The sequence below is a fragment of the Piliocolobus tephrosceles genome, chromosome 6 (assembly GCF_002776525.5).
Source record: "Piliocolobus tephrosceles isolate RC106 chromosome 6, ASM277652v3, whole genome shotgun sequence".
Lineage (NCBI taxonomy): Eukaryota > Metazoa > Chordata > Mammalia > Primates > Cercopithecidae > Piliocolobus > Piliocolobus tephrosceles.
Genome location: NC_045439.1, coordinates 30,052,103 through 30,070,633, shown reverse-complemented (window position 1 = coordinate 30,070,633; position 18,531 = coordinate 30,052,103). Strand labels below are relative to the sequence as shown.

The 18,531-nt window shown below is 49.8% G+C and overlaps 1 protein-coding gene across 1 annotated transcript in view; it reads left to right on the top strand.

The window, feature by feature from the left end:
• ESRRB (estrogen related receptor beta) overlaps nucleotides 1-18,531 on the top strand; it is a 122,713-nt gene that overhangs the window by 74,343 nt on the left and 29,839 nt on the right. The window contains exon 3 of the mRNA XM_023230341.2: nucleotides 12,325-12,441. Coding sequence (XP_023086109.2) covers nucleotides 12,325-12,441 — 117 coding nt within the window. The remainder of the gene's footprint in view (nucleotides 1-12,324; nucleotides 12,442-18,531) is intronic.

The following is an 18,531-nucleotide window of genomic DNA, read 5'->3' as shown; positions in this document are numbered from 1 at the left end:
GAGTGGAAGGGGCTGGAGAAGATGGGCAAAGTCCAGGGGCCATGGTGAGTGGTGCACTTGGATTTTTTTCTAGGTAGAGTAGCAGCCATTGACTAACATATGATACATGGCCATGAGGGGCTGTGCGGTTAGGTAAAGCCAGTCTGCACTTCTTGAGTTCCCGGGGTAGATGGCCAACTTTGCACAGGCCACTGGGAGTCCTTTGAGCAACTCCTGGGTCTCTAACTTAAAACAAGAAGGAACAAGTAAGAAAGAGGCCTGGCACAGTGCTTCCTCCATTCACCTGGGGCCCAGATGCAGGCTTGGAAGAAAACTCCCCTAGGAGAGGGGAAGGGGAATGATTGATGGGTTATTCCACCTTGGGTCGCCTCCAGGTCTTTTGTCCTGGAGAATGCAGCTGGCGGATCCAGATCCCGGATCTCAGGAGACCCAAGACAGGGGTGTAGAGACAAGGGCAGGAGCTGGCAGGAGTCAGGAGCTAGGTGCTGGTCCCAGCCCAGTCACTAGCCAACTGGCTGACGTTGGGCAAGCAAGGACTGAGTTCCTCTGGCCTCAGTTTCCTCATCTATACAAGAAGAGTCCATTGAACCCACAAAATGTTAGCTATCTGCAGGGCACTGGCAAATGACAGAACAAATCACAATTCCTCTTTTTGGAGACATAGCCAGGGTACAAGTCAGAATGTGGTCAGCCTGTGACTTAGGTGACACATAGAGTTCAGAGAAGGTTCATACCTTCTGGAGGGCAGGGAGGGCTTCCTGGAAGAAGGGACACTTTCTCGGGAGTGGAAGGTAAACATGCTTGGCAGCAGGAGAGGACGGGACTCATTGGTGGATGATGGGCTGGAAAATCAGCATGGGACTGGACTGCACCGGGCTTCACAGGTCGTGATAAGGAACACTAAGTAAGGAGTCATATTTAAGATTTGAGAGCTATTTAACCAGGCTTAGAATCTTAGCTTCACAATTTCTTAGTTGTATCACCCTGGGCAAGTGACTTAGCTTTTCTGAGTCTTAATGTCCGTATCAGTAAAATGTGGCAAATAAATAGTTCCTGCCCCTACAGTGTTGTTGCAAAAATGAAATGAGACATGCATGTGAGGGTGTAACTGAGTGCCTGGCACATGAAATAAATAGTATTTGTTGTGTTAGTTATGCTTGGCAATGGGAAGTCATTGAAAGCTTCTGAGCAGGGGATTAATCAGATCTCCTTTCAGCAAGATAATTCAGGCAACAATAGGAATGATGATGTGGAAGCAGGAGAGGCTAGGGGCTGGGAGCCCAATGAGGAAGTAATTTTATTTTATTTATTTATTTTTGAGACAGAGTCTTGCTATGTTGCCCAGGCTGGAGTGCAGTGGTGCAATCTCGGTCCACTGCAACCTCTGCCTCCTGGGTTCAAGCGATTCTCTTGCCTTAGCCTCCCCAGCAGCTGGGATTACAGGTGTGCACCACCATGCCCAGCTAATTTATTTTATTTTATTTTATTTTTTGTATTTTTAGTAGAGACAGGGTTTCACTATGCTGGCCAGGCTGGTCTTGAACTCCTGACCTCATGACCCTCCTGCCTTGGTCTCCCAAAGTGCTGGGATTACAGGTGTGAGCCACTGTGCCCAGCAGGAAGCAATTTTTTTTTTTTTTTTTTGAGATGGAGTCTCACTCTGTCACCCAAGCTGGAGTGCAATGTCATGGTCTCGGGTTACCGCAACCTCCGCCTCCGGGGTTCAAGCGATTCTCCTGCCTCAGCCTCTCGAGTAGCTGAGACTACAGGTGCATGCCACCACACCTGGCTAATTTTTGTGTTTTAAGTAGGAAGGGGGTTTAACTCTGTTGGCCAGGCTGGTCTTAAACTCCTGACCTCATGATCCGCCTGCCTTGGCCTCCCAAAATGCTGGGATTACAGGTGTGAGCCACCACATCAGCCACAGGAAGCAATTTTAACAGTGCAGTTAGGGCCGTCCAAACCAAGATCAGGGCAAAAGGCCTAGAAGGAGAAGTCAGGCTTGAGGTACTTTCCAAAGTGGATTCAGGCCAGGCACGGTGGCTCACGCCTGTAATCCCAGCACTTTGGGAGGCTGAGGCGGCAGATCACTTGAGGTCAGGAGTTTGAGACCAGTCTGACCAACATGGTGAAACCCTGTGTATACTAAAAATACAAAAATTAGGCATGGTGGTGCACACCTATAATCACAGCTACTTGGGAGGCTGAGGCTGGAGAATCGCTGGAACCTGGGAGGCAGAGGTTGTAGTGAGCTGAGATCAGGCCATTGCACTCCAGCCTGGGCAACAGAGTGAGACTCTGTCTCCAAAAAAAAAAAAAAAAAAAAAAAAAAGGTGGATTCAGTATTAAAAGGATAGTGACTGGATTGTGGATGCTGAGGGAAGGAAGACTCTTAGATTTCTAATTTAGGCTACTAGGGAGATGGCAAGGCCATTATGGGGAAAACATACATACCCAGAAGGAACAATTTCATCAGCTGGGGGAGTCAGGGTGGGAAGAAGCATGAGATAATGGATAAAGTTTTGGACACACTGAGTTTGATAAGTTCACAGAGACCCTGGAGAGTTTAGAATTACAGCCCAGAAGCAAAATCTTGAGTGGGGTTTTAAGTCTAAGGAGATCCTCTAGGCTGTGGTTCTCAAAGTGTGGCCCTCAGGCCAGCAGCAAAGGCTACACCTGGAAGCTTCTTAGAAATGCAAATTTTGGGCCCCACCCCAGACGTACTGAATTTGAGACTGGGGGGCAAGGCCCAGCAATCTGATTTAACCAGCCCTTCAGATGAGCTTCATGCAAGCTCAAATTTGAGAACTGCTGTTCTAGTGAAAGCTCTTTAGAAGGAGAAGGGTTGAGGGGCCCTGTTGAACAGAAAGAGCATAGGAGGGGCCCTGTTGAACAGAAAGAGCATAGGAGGGGCCCTGAAAGGAGATCGAGGACTGCCATATTTCATCAGTTCTAAGACGCACATTTTCTCCAAGTTACATCTCTGAATTGGGCTGCCTGTCACAGTTACCATTGACCAGGTGACAGCGGTTCCCTGGTTGTCACTGCTCTCAAATGCACCTCAAAAGTTGCAGAGTAGGGACCAGTGGCCTGAGACAACAGTGAACATTTTCTTAACAAAGCCCTTGATAGTAGAGAGGATGAGTCTGTGAAAAAAACCTGAAAACAATGACTGATCAAAAATGAATCAGGAGAGTTAGACTCTGAGATATTTTAACAATATTTTAACCAATCTGTTTTTCTTGTGTTTTCTCTTATGTATGTGTAAGAAGGCTATGGGATCAAATAAAATCTGAAAAAAAGCTCTTTTTTTTTTGAGACTGGGTCTCGCTCTGTCCCCCAGGCTGAAGTGCAGTGGCACAATCTTGGCTCGCTGCCGCCTCAACCTCCCTGGGCTCAAGTGATCCTCCCACCTTAGCCTCCAAAGTAGCTGGTACCACAGGGGCACGCCACCAGGCTCGGCTAATTTTTTGTATTTTTGGTAGAGATGGGATTTCATCATGTTGTCCCGGCTAGTCTTGAACACCTGGGCTCAAGTGATCTGCCGGCCGTGGCCTCCCAAAGTGCTGGGATTACAGGCATGAGCCTAATCAGTGGATTCTTTTTTCTTTCTTGACTGATGCATCTTACCGTTGAAAGCATCTTAGTTCATTACAAACCAGGCAGCAAAAAAAACAAAAGAAAGCAAGCACTCCAGAGTTGATGAAATACATATAGAAGTGGTCAGAGATGTTGCAAGAGTCCCTGCAGAGAGAAGGGAGATGAAATCTAACAAAATAGTCTGTTTTAAGAGGATGGCAATGGGTGTCTGCTGCTTCAGGAAGGACCAGGAGGAGAAAGACCAAGAGAAGACAATTGCATTTGGTAGCTGAAAGGTCACTGTTGTGGAATTCTAGGCTTCTCTGGGTGGGGGCTCTTGCTTTTGATTCATTTGCATTCATTATCTATTCAACAGATATTAATCAGGTACCAGGATTGAGATACTGTACTTGAGATACAGAAATGAAAAACATAATAATCTCCATTCCCAAAAAGTACGAAGTTCAGAAGGGAGGCCCACAGGTACAAATGTGATTAGGAAACACTAAGGTAGCTGCTTTCCATGTGGGGATGGGGTGGTGGGGAGAAACATGTGAGCCTGTCTGGGGCACAAAGGAAGAAAGTGTCACCAAGGAGGCCATGTGAGAGCTGTGGCTCCAACGAGGAGCTGGCCAGGAGGACCACATGAGGAGTGTCAGGTAGAGGGAGGCATAGGAGGGCTGGGGGCTCCATGAGATCCATGAACTATTATACTTACTGATAGTTCAGGTCTGCTGGAGCCTACGAACTGGAGGCCTCAGTGAGAAGGGATTAGGATGGACAAGTTGGAAATGGTCAGATCATAAAGGGCCAGGTAGGCTTTGCCCTGGAGTTTAGATTTTGTTCTCTGTTCTGGGGGACAACAGGTGGAGAAGTTCTTAAATTTATACTTTAAATTTATTTCTAATTCTTTTCAAAATAAGGTATGCAAATAGTTTAAAGAGTATAAAAGGAACATAACTTTTAGGCCAGGCACAGTGGCTCACACCTGTAATCCCAGCAATTTGGGAGGCTGAGGCAGGCGGATCACCAGGAGTTTGAGACCAGCCTGGCCAACATGGTAAAACTCCGTCGCTTCTAAAAATACAAAAATTAGCTGGGTGTGGTGGCGGGTGCATGTGATCCCAGCTACTTGGGAGGCTGAGGCAGGAGAATTGCTTGAACCTGGGAGGCAGAGGCTGCGGTGAGCCAAGACTGTGCCACTGCACTCCAGCCTGGGTGACAGAACGAGACTCTGTCTCAAAAAACCAAAAAGCAAAAAACCATAAAATATACGTATATGTTTATATAAATATATGTTTATATATACATATATATATATTGTATAATGAAAGATCGCAGTCACTGGCGCTACCCATTCTCCTTCCACTCCAATCCAGAGTTAACCATTTAAAAAAAATCTCTTCTTCTATCATTTAGTAATATTGTGATTTTATAGCTATATTTGCTGACAGCAGTTTTTACCTTCTTTCTTGACTTTCTGTTATGGAAGATGAGTTAGCTCCAGTTACACAACCCATCCCAACACACACACACACACACACACACACACACACAATCATCCCACTGTCCTAATACGGTTATATTCACAAAATAATCTATTTTGCCTATTGCCATTTCCTTCTTGACATGTCCTTGACTTTTCTTGTGGGTTGTGTTCCCTGTTTTCTGGATCCTGCCTCTTCCTTTTTTTTTGATTCACGCCTTCTCTGGGGAAAGCACGTAGTTCATGGGCATCCTCAAAAGGTACAGGAGAGGTAAAATAGGCAATATATATGTGGAAATGCCTCTATTCCATCCTCCAACCTTCACATTAGATTCATGTCTTGGTTTGGTACAGAATTCTAGTTGAAAATAATTGTCCTTGGACAGGTGCAGTGGCTCACGCCTGTAACCCAGCACTTTGGGAGGCTGAGGCGGGCGGATCACCTAAAGTCGGGAGTTCGAGACCAGCCTGACCAACCTGGAGAAACCCTGTCTCTACTAAAAATACAAAATTAGCTGGACTTGGTGGTGCACGCCTGTAGTCCCAGCTACTCGGGAGGCTGAGGCAGCATAATCGCTTGAATCTGGGAGGCCAAGGTTGCAGTGAGCCGAGATCACACCACTGCACTCCAGCCTGGGTAACAAGAGTAAAACTCGATAGAAAGAAAGAAAGAAAGAAAGAAAGAAAGAAAGAAAGAAAGAAAGAAAGAAAGAAAAGAAGGAAAAGAAAATAATTGTCCCTCAGAATTTGGACACCACTGCTGCTTTGTCTTCTAGCTGCTGATGCTGCTGTATATTGAGTCTTCAATGCCTGACACTTTGAGGTTCTGCAGTGTGCCTAGCTTATTTCTTACCTGGATCCCTTGCTTTAGCTACCTAGGTTTCTACTTTCCTCATTCTCTGAGACAGTTCCCACTCCTGTCCTGCCAGTTACTGGACTTTTGGGATGACGTGTAGACAGGTGTGCTCCATGTACCACAATGAGCCAGAGAACCGATAAACTTGTCTGGGAAAGTTATTAACTGACCTCCAGGAGGCAGTGTGGAGGACAGATTGGAAAGGGAAATGGAGACAGGCTAGTGCATGACCGTAGTCAAAATGGGTGATGAGTGTGAAACTAGGACTGTTGCAGAAGGGAGGGAGGGAGGAGGTATCAGGAAGTAGGATGAAAAGGATCTTAGGGGTAGATATGGAAAAATCCAGGAGGCCCCTTCATTTCTGACAGGTTGCAGGTGGCTAGTCATCTCTTTGATGAGACAAGGGATACAGTAAGAGGAACAGGTTGGATGAGGATGGGTTCAGTTTGAGAAAGGGGAGGGCCCAGGGGACCTCCAGGTAGACACATGAGCAGGCAGATGGCTGTAAGGGCATGGGCACTGGCTGCAGATCATTGCCAATTAAGTGATAGTGGAAGCCAGTGGCATGAATGAGATCAACCAGCTCATGGTGAGGGGAGCACTGGGAGGGCAGAGGACCCTGGGCAACAGAGATGAAAGGGATGGTCCCTGTCTCCAGGGCTGAGTAAATAAGGGCGTGGAACTGAGTGACCATCACCCCAGCCCTTTCACATGAGATGCACAGAGTGGTACCACTTGAGCTCTGTCATTAGCCAGCAGCCTCTGAGCCCACAGGTCCCCGAGAGCTATTTGTCTGAGCTTAGCAACTCCCTCCCTGAGCCTGTGGCAGGGCTTCCCTACTCCCTGCAGCTGTTGGTGAACAGCTGAGGGGGATCCCCTGGGATTTCCTTCTCCCAGGGAAGCACAGGATCAAAGAGAGCTGATGGTGGTGGTTACCCCTCCGCCTTAAGGTCATGGAGAAGTCTCGGTCAGGTTCTACCAGTACCTGCCTCCCTCCCACAGGCACTGGCAGCATCCACTCTGAGGTCTAGGGATGGGAGGCAGACCTTAATGTTCTCAAATATCAGAGTTGGTGGCTAGCCTCGGATCTGACACCTAGAAAAGGCTTACCCTGGAATCCTTTGGTTGTGTCTACGCTGTAAGACGATCTTGTCCAACCTGTGGCCCAGGATGGCTTTGAATGCAGCCCAACACAAATTCATAAACTTTCTTGTAACAGGATGAGTGTTTTTGTTTTGTTTTGTTTTGTTTAGCTAATCAGTTATCATTAGTATATTTTATGCATGGCCCTAGGCAATTCTTCAATGCGGCCCAGGGAAGCCAAAAGATTGGACACTCCTGCTGTTTAAGATCTGCCTGAATATAAAAATAAGCAGAGCAGCCATGGTGGCCTGCTTGCCAGTGCTTCACTAAGACCTTCGTATGCTTTCTGTCACTGAATCTGGGGAACTTTTATTTTTTATGTGTTTATTTTTGAGATGGAATCTCACTCTGTCGCCCAGGCTGGAGTGCAATGGCATGATCTCTGCAACCTCTGCCTCCTGGGTTTAAGCGATTCTCCTGCCTCAGTCTCCCAAGAAGCTGGGATTACAGATGCCCACCACCACGCCTGGCTAATTTTTTGTATTTTTGGTAGAGATGGGGTTTCACCATGTTGGCCAGGCTGATCTCAAACTCCTGACCTCAAGTGATCCACCTGCCTCGGCCTCCCAAAGTGATGGGATTATAAGCATGAGCCGCTGTGCCTGACCTGAATCTGGGGAACTTTTTACATAAGCACTTTATGAGTTGGGAACTGTATCCATTTTACAGATGAGGAAACTGAGGCCGAGAAGTTAGGTGATGTGCCCAAAGTGGAGTCTGCACCTGTCTATACTGAATACACTCCCAGGTTAGAACCTGGAACTTTTGCTAACCATTGGCTGTGTCCCTGTCCTGAGAGAACTCATCCCCAAAACTTCCACACCTCAGCTGCATGTGTGTGTGCCGCCAATGTCCTGTCCCTGCTCCTGCACGCTCCTAGGCCCGCCTCAAGAGACCACAGGAATTCTGATGGATTAATCTCATCACTTTATCGAGGAGGCACTTAAAAAAATTACAAAGCAAGGCCGCCAGCCTGGCTTTGCTGGCAGCCAGCCGCTGGGGCCATAAAACAAATTGAAAGGAACCAAAATAAATAAATAATTTATTTATTTTGACACATACTGACAAACACACACACACACACACATACACACACGTGCATGCAGGTCGGCCCCCAAAGGGTGAAGAGCCTGGCTGGGGACTTGCTGTTAGCACTTGGTCGTCTTGTCCTGGGAAAGCACCAGTACCAGCTCCACACACACACTTCCTGACACCCCTGCTCTGAGCAGCAGCCTGTGGCCTATCCTTCCTCAAAAGGTGACAGATTGGCTGAGCAGCTGAGAGCAAAGCATGGGAAAAGTGAAGAACATGCAAAGGGTGTAGGGGTCCCAGGCAGCTGGAGCTGTGAAGCCCAGGGCAGGCCCTGTGAGCTCTTTGCACAGTGGCTCAGAGCAGGCTGGACCTGACAGGCTGGGTCCCAGTCCTTGCTGTCCCATACCCTGGATTCTGTTCACTTTCTTTTCTTTTTTTTTTTTTGAAAGTCTCACTCTGTCACCCAGGCTGCAGTGCAGTGGCACAATCTTGACTCACTGCAATCTTGGGTTCCTGGGTTCAAGAAATCCTTCTTCCTCAGCCTCCCAAGCAGCTGGGACTACAGGTGTGCACCACCACACCTGGCTAAGTTTTGTATTTTTAGTAGAGACGGGGTTTCACCAGGTTGGCCAGGCTAGTCTCGAACTCCTGACCTCAGATGATCTGACTGCCTGGGCCTCCCAAAGTGCTGGGATTACAGGTGTGAGCCACCGCGCCTGGCCCCTCCACTCACCTTCTTATCTGTAAGATAGAGAAAAATCTATTTACCTCCAGGGTTGCTGGGAACATGAAAGCCTGAGGATCTGTAAAGCAGAGCTGTGGCTACTCCCTAACAAGCACTAGCCAGTGTGAGCTCCCCGTGTGTGCGCAGTGAGTGGCTTGGTGTCCCAGGCAGTGGGACTAGAGAGGAGCTGGAGGACGTGGAGGAGGGAGACAGATACAACACAGGGGACATTAATGGGTTATCAGCACGGAGAAGGAGCATCTCCCCATGTGGGACCTGGAGGAACAGAGGGTGGAGGGAGCATAGAGAGTTTGTTCTAAGCTGCAAAGCGAAGGCCTGGCAGCCTAGGAGACCATGGAGTTCCAGGAAGTGATAGTTATGCAGAGCTAGTGGAGGAAATCAGCATGTTGAGGCTGCAGAGAGAGGGTGGACCTGGGTGGGGACGGGCCAAACCTTCCAGTGCCTTCTAAGCCAAGATAAAGGCTTGGCTGAATTAGCTTTTATATGTGTTTCCCTCCTTTCTGTTTGTCTTTCGAATTTTACCGGGCTTATATGAATATTGAAATCATTCCCCAAGAAGCCGCCCAAGCCAGAACGCTCTAAGAAATAGTTAGGGCTCGATAAAAGCGAAGAGGGGTACAGAGAATCTTCATCCCTTCCCCTTCCCATCACCTCCCATCCTCCAGCACAGAGCATGACCTCCCGCTCCCTCCCTGCAAGAAATGGGATGGGGAAAAAGGTGATGCCTGCTGGACTTGAGAGAGGGAGACAGAGGGAGCGAGAGGGAGCGAGCGAGAGAGGGACGGAGGATCACTAGCCTTTACCTGTAGATCTCCGAGGTGCTCTGGAAATAGTTTTCCTCACCAGTAAGAAAGGATGAGAATACTCACTGAGCCATCGTGAGTACTCAATACAGTTAGGCACATTGAGTAATTTTGCTACCTCAAAGCACTTTTTAATGGTAGAACATGGTTCATGCTTGTTCCCAGAAAATCCAATAGAAAAGGTTTCCATCCATATCCCATGTGGGGAGGTAGTGACACAGGGAAGCCCAAGGCCACCCTTCCCTGCTGCCCACCAGGAGACCTCAGCTGCTGCGTCAGCACCAGGCGCCTGTCCTTAGGGGGCAGCACTTCTAATTTCTCCATCTTCCTTGTGAGATGCAGGGTGGGACAGGAGCTCTGTGTGGCCTTGGGTAACCCGCTTCAGCTCCCAGAGCCTCAGTTTCTTGGTCTGTGAAATCGGACACTGATGTACCTTCAGAGGCTGTTGTGAGGACTGAGGGAGCTGGTGCAGATTGTGCACACATTAGGTGCACAGTAAATCTTAGCTGCTCTTCTTCTGAAGTGGGTAGGGTTTAGTGTGGAGGATTCAGATAGGCAAGCCTCCAGCTCCTCCCTGCTCCCTCAGGAAGTGGATGTCTGGGTGGGGCTGGAACGACAGATGTGTTCCAGTTGAGAGATTTTGTTCTGCAAAACCCTGGCTCAGGCTGACTTCAGTGACTTTGGGACTTTGGGAGCCAAAGAGACACCATAACAAAACAGCACTGTGATGTGCTGTTTTTCATTTGTACCTTCCAGTTGCATTTTTTTTTTTTTTTTTTTTTTTGAGACGGAGTTTTGTTCTTGTCACCTAGGCTGGAGTTCAATGGCACGATCTTGGCTCACTGCAACCTCCGCCTCCTGGGTTCAAGTGATTCTCTTGCCTCAGCCTCCCGAGTAGCTGGGATTACAGGTGCCCACCCCTACACCCAGCTACTTGTTTTTTTGTATTTTTAGTAGAGACGGGGTTTCACCATGTTGGCCAGGCTGGTCTCGAACTCCAGGCCTCAGGTGATCCACCTGCCTCAGCCTCCCAAAGTGCTGGATTATAGGCAGGAGCCACTGCGCCCAGCCACTCCAGTTACATTTCTTTATGCTCCCCTCCCGCCCCCCGCTCTCCCCCCATTGCCTTTCCTTCCATTACCAGGCACACTGTAGGTGCTCAATGCATATTCGTTAATAAGAGTCAGCAGGTCAGTATGCCCAGGGCAGATGCCTGTATTAGAAAGGCAGCCGCAGCCTCTCCTGACTGGACTGTCAGCCCTCCCAGGAAGAGCACTGGAAGGTCAGTTCAACCTAAAGAAGACCTCTGTGTTCACATGGCATAGAAACACTTGGAAAACTCACCTGTAAAATGGGAATAGTGTTAGTACTTACTTTCTCTTTCATGGAATAGCTATTGGGAAGGACTCCGTAGATCCTTCATTCGCTGCATTCTACCTGCCCGTCTCTATATGGCGGGGGCTGTGCTCAGTGCTGCTGGACACTGGGGAGCAGCCCAAGGTCTTGGCTTCGTGGGGCCTACAGCTTAAAGGAGCATGGGTTGGGTTTATGGTAGCCATTCTTTGTTTTGTTTTGTTTTGTTTTGTTTGAGACAGAGTCTTGGTCTGTCGCCCAGGTTGGAGTGCAGTGGCGTCATCTCAGCTCACCGCAACCTCTGCCTCCCGGGTTCAAGCAATTCTCTTGTCTCAGCCTCCCGAGTAGCTGGGATTATAGGCACACACCACCACACCTGGCTAATTTTTTTGTATTTTTAGTAGAGACAGCATTTCACCATATTGGTCAGGCTGGTCTCGAACTCTCACCTCAGGTGATCCACCCACCTTAGCCTCCCAAAGTTCTGGGATTACAGGCATGAGCCACCGTGCCCAGCCTGGTAGCTGTTCTTATAACCCATGAAAGGAGTGGCCTGAAAAATTTATCACAGATTCCCTCTGCTGAACGAACCGTTCTTATAAAATGACCCCCTCGAATTGAATAGTGTTTAAAGCAGTTGTCCGTATGCGGTCTTTAGTAGATTACCTCCCTGTTTTGAAGACAAGGAAATTTCAACTTGGTGAGAGGAAGCATATCCTCAAGGTCAGCAAAGCCAGGTGGCCTGGGCCCCTCCAGTGCAATGCAGAACCCAGGCCTTGATCCTGGTGGACACAGAGTTTCCAAGAGGCTCTTCCCGCACATCAGGGTCCCAGGCTGGAGGCTGGAGGAGCCGGTGGTCGTGGCGGTCTGCGCTGATGTTTTGGTCAGCACAGGGGGCGTTCTCCTCCTGGAGTAAAAGGCTGGCTCAGTGAGTTTCGATGTCCCTGCCCACAGGTGGCTTCAACACTGTGGGTGGCCATCCTCTGGAGGGTGTTTCCCCAAGTGGCTGCCTGGTCCACCCACACCTGCGACCTGGAGTCTCCATATGGAAGAGAGTTTGAAACGTTCTGACAAGCACTTCAGAGCGCCTGCTTTGAGAACACTGCCCTCAAAGTGGGAGGGAGCCTTTGAGGCTCGCTGTGGGAGCAAGTGGTGGCCTCAGGGTGGCGGGCACTCGGGGTGGAGCTAGTGGAGGAAAGTGGGAGCCTCGGGGTGGCGGGCAGTGGAAGCTCTGGCGAATTAAAATCCCCGTCCATCCAGCCCTGTGCTGGCAGGTGGGGACCCTGGGCGGCCAGCACCTGGCAACCCTCTCTGTGTCTGATTGCAGGGAACATCGAGTACAGCTGCCCGGCCACCAATGAGTGCGAGATCACCAAACGGAGGCGCAAGTCCTGCCAGGCCTGCCGCTTCATGAAATGCCTCAAAGTGGGGATGCTGAAGGAAGGTAAGAGGCCCCAGCAAGTCGGGGTTTGCCGTGAGGCTCTGCTTGCTGGGGAGTTTTCATCCTCGTGAGACACCCACAAGCCGCAGACCTGTGTCCCAGGGTGAGACCCAGTCTGGGCGCCCATCTCCTCCCACACCCTGCCAGCCCGCCACAGCACCCGCATGGCTCTCCTCCTTTAGGGACGTGGGAATTGGAATTTCTCCATTAAGGATCCTTCAGAACCCCTGACCCCACTTGGGCCCCAGACAGCTGGCTTGGCACTCTGGGAAGGCCCTCCTTTAGGGGCAAACCCCACCTCCACCCTAGGAGGGGTAGGCTTAAGAGGCTGTTATATCCCCCAGCACCCTTGAGGGCTCGGGGTTGGAAAGGACAGACACATTAAGGCCAGGAATGATAAATAATGTTCCCTTCAGCTGTGAAGAATGGCATTTGTTTTCTGGTGGGTGGACAGGACATGGCTCTTGCCTTGGAAATGCTGTTCCCTTCCTTGTTCCTCTCTTCCCATCCTCTCCTTTCCCTCTCCTTTCTCTCCCTGTGTCCTCTGTCTCTAGAGCTGTGCTGTCTAATACGGCAGCCACAAGCCACACGTGGCTTCCAAGCGCTGGTCCAAACAGAGGTGTGCGTACCCGCTTTAGAGGACTTAATAGGACCATAAAAAGCAGTGTAAGGTCTGGTGGTGATAATTTTAAAAACGTGATTGCATGCAGAAAGGCTAATCTGAACATGTTAAATAAAACATTGTGAAATTAGCATCACATGCCTCTTTTTATCTATTCTTTAATGTGGCTACTAGAAAAATTGAAATGACACGTAGCTGTCATTGGGACAACTGCTCCAGATCTCCTCTTCCTCACTTTCTCTATTGATTTGCTCCTTTTCTTGTATTAGAATATTATCAGTAGAGGCAAGGTCTTGTCATGTTGCTCAGGTTGGTCTCGAACTCCTGGGCTCAGGCAGTCCTCCCACCTCAGCCTCCTAAAGTGCTGGGATGACAGGCGTGAACCACTGTGCCCGGACAATGTTTTTAGTTTGAGGAACCTCGTTCGGTACCATTTTGGGGATGGGTCATGAGTGTATGTGGTTCCCCAGCTTCTCCAGCTTCCAAGGGGAGCCAGTGACAACTCTTAGAGATCAACTTTTAAGCTCTGGGCCTGGAATCCTTCTAGAAGTGGGAGGAAACAGGAAAAGAGGTGTGTGGGGGTGATCAGAAGGGACTACAGAGAGAACTAAGGGACAAGTGTGGAATGCAGACCCTTCCTGGAGGGGGAAGGCTGGGAGTGGGCATCTGGAAGCCCAGCCCAGCCTTGGGAGCCCCAGGGCACTCCTCCTATCCCCTCTCCCAGGGCCCTCCGAAGATGAGGGCCCAGACCTAAGATGCTTTGTCAGAACAACTTGGACCGTCATGTGCTATAGAAATTGGACCTTCCACTTCCGTTTACCATTTCCAGGTCCCTCACTTCACCTCAGCTCAGCCCAGCACCTATATCCATTAAACAGAAGCTCTTGAGGCAGACCCTCAGCGGCCTTTGTGTCGACATGGTACACTGGCTTTTAAAATGCTCCTCATCCAGGGCTTCATTTAACCCCTTTGTGATGGAGCGGACCACTCAGCTCTTAGACAGGCCAGCTGCTTCATTAGGGGCTCAACCGAAAAAACAATCTCCTTTCCAGATTAAAAATGGGCCACATCGAGCCTGCGGAAAGGCTGTCTGTTAGTTCATTTTTGACTCTATGTAATTTTGGTCTTGCTCCTGGATAGGATGACCCAAACTAGTGGCTGAACTGGGTCCCCTGACTCCTATGCCAGGCTCTTTCTGCTCCTTCAGAGCCTCCTGGTGTTCACAGATGGGAATATCGAGGCACAAGGGCCCATAGAAGCATGCCTGAGTGCTGGTCTCTCGACTTTCCTCTCCGTGTGGTGCTGGGAATCTGAGGGTTTCTAAGCTTTGGAGACTCATTTATTCCTCTTAAGCCCTAGAGACGAAGCTGCTTGACCTGTTCTCACATCCAGAGACGAAGCTGGATATGAGAACAGCAGGTCAAGCAGAGGGCCAGGGGCCACTTGGTTGCAGCGTGCAGCCTCCCTTCCTACTTGATAGCATCCCAGGTACTTAGAACAGCCAGAAGCCTCATTGTTTTCAATATAGCCCTGAATTTTACAGGTGACAAAATGGAGCCCTGCAGGAGTTGGGGTGAAATGACTCCCACCCTCAGTCACACATTCATTTGAGGGGAGCTGGGCCCAGAGGCTGGAACTTTCCCTGCCCTGTTCAGTGTCTGCCTCCCATGGCACAGGGCAGGGATGGGGGAGGGCCAGAGGGGACGCCCACTCAATTCCTGGACCATCTCGTAACACTGAACAGAGTCTCTTTAGGGGCTATGCAGTGCTGGGAAGAGAGAAGGGCACTTTCTAGTGGCTTCCCAGAAAGCAGGAGATGGTGAGGGGTGCACTGATGGCAGGAAGGGAGGTGGTGAGGCCCACAATTGACCGGTGGCCTCTCAGACATCCACACTGGCACTTGTCAGAGAAACGAGGTGGCCACTGTGTGTCCCAGAATGATGGTATTGGGGGTGCTGGGAGGACAGAAGCATGAGACCCCTGCTGCCTCAAGTGGGCAGGACGTGCAGGGGAAGCCTCAGTGTTGACACCCCTGCCCCCCTGCAAATATAGCCCTTTGGTTGATGTCCTTTACCCAGGGTGGCAGCTGGGGCCTCCCAGGCAGACACGCTGAGCCCGAAAAGGCCCTTTAAGGAGCTCTGCCTGAAGAAGGAAGGGACAGCCACTGGAACGCTCCCTCCTCCACTCTCCACCAGTGCTGGCAGGTCCGGATCCAAGAGCGGGGAGATGACACAAAAGCTCCCGAATGTGGACAAAGCAGAGAGCCACGTTTAGTTTCTGTCCCCTGCAGGGCCTTGGAGAGATCCTGGGATCTGAAGCTCCGTGGGCACCGACCCCCTTAGGAGGAGCATGCCTCCTTCAACAGCCTGGTCCCCTGCCAGGTGGGGGCTCTTGGCAGCTGCCTGGCTTAGCTTTTGTTTGGGGGTCCCTCCTGGCTCTGCAGGCAAGGCTCAGGCCCCCTGAGACCAGCGTGGGCTCATCGCCCATCTCAGACTCTGACGGGACTCTGAAAGGCAAACTTCACCTTCCCCAGGGCTGCTCCTCCGCATTAGGGTCCCACAGTGGGCCTCTGTTGCTGGGGGGGTTTGGGGGGCCAGGGGCTTGAGGAGGGCTGCAGAGGGAGAGATGTGGGTGCCTCCGCCCTCTCTGCTCCCCTCGCCTGCACGTCTGAACACCACCCTCCCCCGCATCCAGCCACACTCTCCTTGTGTTTTATGATTTTTCCTTTCTTAGGTAAAATAATCAGAGATCGTTTCCCAATTTAGGGGCCCAGCAACAGCCACAGAAGAGATCAGACTTGGGCTTTCTCTGGCTCTCCCTCTCTCTTAAGACTGTGCTCAGCTCAGGGATCTAAGCTTTTCAGATTCCTCACATGGTTGGGACAGATCCTATGGCCACGTCCCTGTGACTTTCTCCCTGGAACATCCAGAGCAGACCCTGGAAAGCAGGAGATGTCCAAAGGCCTATCTTGCTTTAAGCAAATCTAGTACACAAAAATCTGTATTTTCAGAGAAAAAGTAATTTTTCTCTTTTAAAAATTGAATACAAAATCCGGGTTAGGAGTTGGTGGCCTGTGTTCTGCCCCTGGTTATTAGGTATTTTTGCCCATGTAATTTTTTTTTTTTTTCTTTTGAGATGGAGTCTCGCTCTGTCGCCAGGCTGGAGTTGCAGTGGCGCCATCTAGGCTCACCACACCCTCCACCTCCTGGGTTCAAGCAATTCTCCTGCCTCAGTCTCCTGAGTAGATGGGACTACAAGCGCGCACTGCCATGCCCAGCTAATTTTTGTATTTTTAGTAGAGATGGGATTTCATCATGTTGGCCAGGACGGTCTCGGTCTCTGGACCTCATGATCTGCCCGCCTCAGCCTCCCAAAGTGCTGGGATTACAAGCATGAGCCGCCGCCCTCGGCTGCCATTTAATATTATTACTCACATCCACCTGCTTCCATTTCTTCACTGTAAAACAGGCATCTTCATACCTGCTCTCCGGCACTGGTCAAAGCTCCTCTTGGCAGAATCCACTGTGGGATTGCTTTGCAATGTCAGCTCCCTTGATGTGTTAAAATACTCCAGTGTTTGATTCAGGCTGGGCACGGTGGCTCACAGCACTTGGGGAGGCCAAGGTGGGCAGATCCCCTGAGGTCAGGGGTTCAAGACCAGCCTGGCCAACATGGTGAAATGCCCTGTCTACTAAAAATACAAAAATTAGCTGGGCGTGGTGGCACACGCATGTAATCCCAGCTACTCTGGAAACTGAGGCGGGAGCATTGCTTGAACCCAGGAGGCAGAGGTTGCAATGAGCTGAGACTGCATCACTACACTCCAGACTGGGTGACAGTGCAAGACTCTGTCTCAAAAAAAAAAATTCTAGTGTTCGATTCAAAGGCACTGTCATTTACAGTCAGCTTTTCATCAGTCTGCCCCTTGTGTCGGTGGAGGCAGACTGGTGTCTGGCCGCCCTGATTTGCTTCCTGGATTTGTTGGTGGGAATCTTAAACGGTGGCCTTGTGTTGGGCCGTTCCCCACTGTAGGTTCTAGAATCAGGATGGGCAGCTCCCCCGGTAGTCAGCCTTTTTGCAGCCTGGCTAGGGTGTGGACTGACTCAGCCCCTAATCCGGAAAAGCCCTGGAAAACCACTAACTGTATTTCCTAGGGGGCTCCCCAAGTCCTCAGTGCAGCTGTGGGATTTCAGCAATTCTCTCTAGACAGCCTGTCCCTGCCAGCTTCACCTCCTCCTCACCTCACGTCCCTCATGTGACCAGCCTCCCAAGCCCGCTCCACTTCTCCCCCACTCAGCCCCTGCCTGCCTTTCCCCAAGTGTTTTCTAAAAGATATTTGATTTCAGTGAAAGCTGGGCCGACATCCATGCAATGTGCTCTCACTCGCTTTGTGCTTGTTGGGAAGGTGGAGGGCTCCTCCGGGGATTCTGGGTAATTGCGTTAGTGGCCAGCTCATGTCAGGAAATTAAAAGGAGGCCCTGATCAGGTTCCCACTGCATGGGATTTAATGGCCTTGTATTTATAGAGTATTCTGCCTCTAGCCCATGCCAGAAATATCGCCTTTTTTCTGGCCCTGTGAATGAAGAAAGAGCATGAGAGATGACTTGCCTTTAAACATTCTTTTTCTTTTCCAAAATATATTAGTGTTTTGAAACAAACCAACTCTTTACCACTTTAGAGAATGGTATTGAGCTACAGCCTGAGAATGTTGATGTGTGTTTGCATCCCTTTCGAGCCACTTTACATTCTACACACACTGCCACCCCCAACCACACACACACAAACACACACACACATACACACACATACACACACACACGTACCTGACAGCTCACAGGATCTTCCCAGGCACCCTGAAGTCTTTGGCCCACTCAGCCACAATGACCTCTGGTTGGAGACGTGTTGATTGAATGAAGACTCAGGAGATGATCTTGTCTGTGCTGAATTATTGTTACTGTTCACTGCAGGCTTTTGGATAACGGGTTCGGTGATCACGTGGGCCTGGTTAAACCTTATCTTCACCACTTATCGGCTCCTTGGGCCGGTTACTCAAACCCCTGTAAACCTCCCTTTCCTCCTCCATAAAATGGGAATAATAATAGTGCCTATCTTCATCTTGCTCCCAATCTTCAGGGAAAGCCCCTAGAGTTATACCGTGAAGTCTGATTGTTGATTAGAGATAGATATTCTTCATATTACAAAACGGATTTTCTTCCGTGATCCAGAGGCAATTTTGAATCTCCTGTAACCTCACTCCCTACTCTGACTGGTAATCTTGCTTCACACGTTCGTGAAAAGATAGAAAGTCACGTGTGAAATTTCTTACCCTCCTACCATTGAATCCACAAACTTACCAGTTTGTGCACCTGTTTTCTGCATTCCTTTTGGTAGAATAGAAGTATTTCCAATCCTGACAAAAGGTGGTCCCCCTCCTGCCCTCCTGTGCTCTGAATCACTCTCTTCTTTACCAA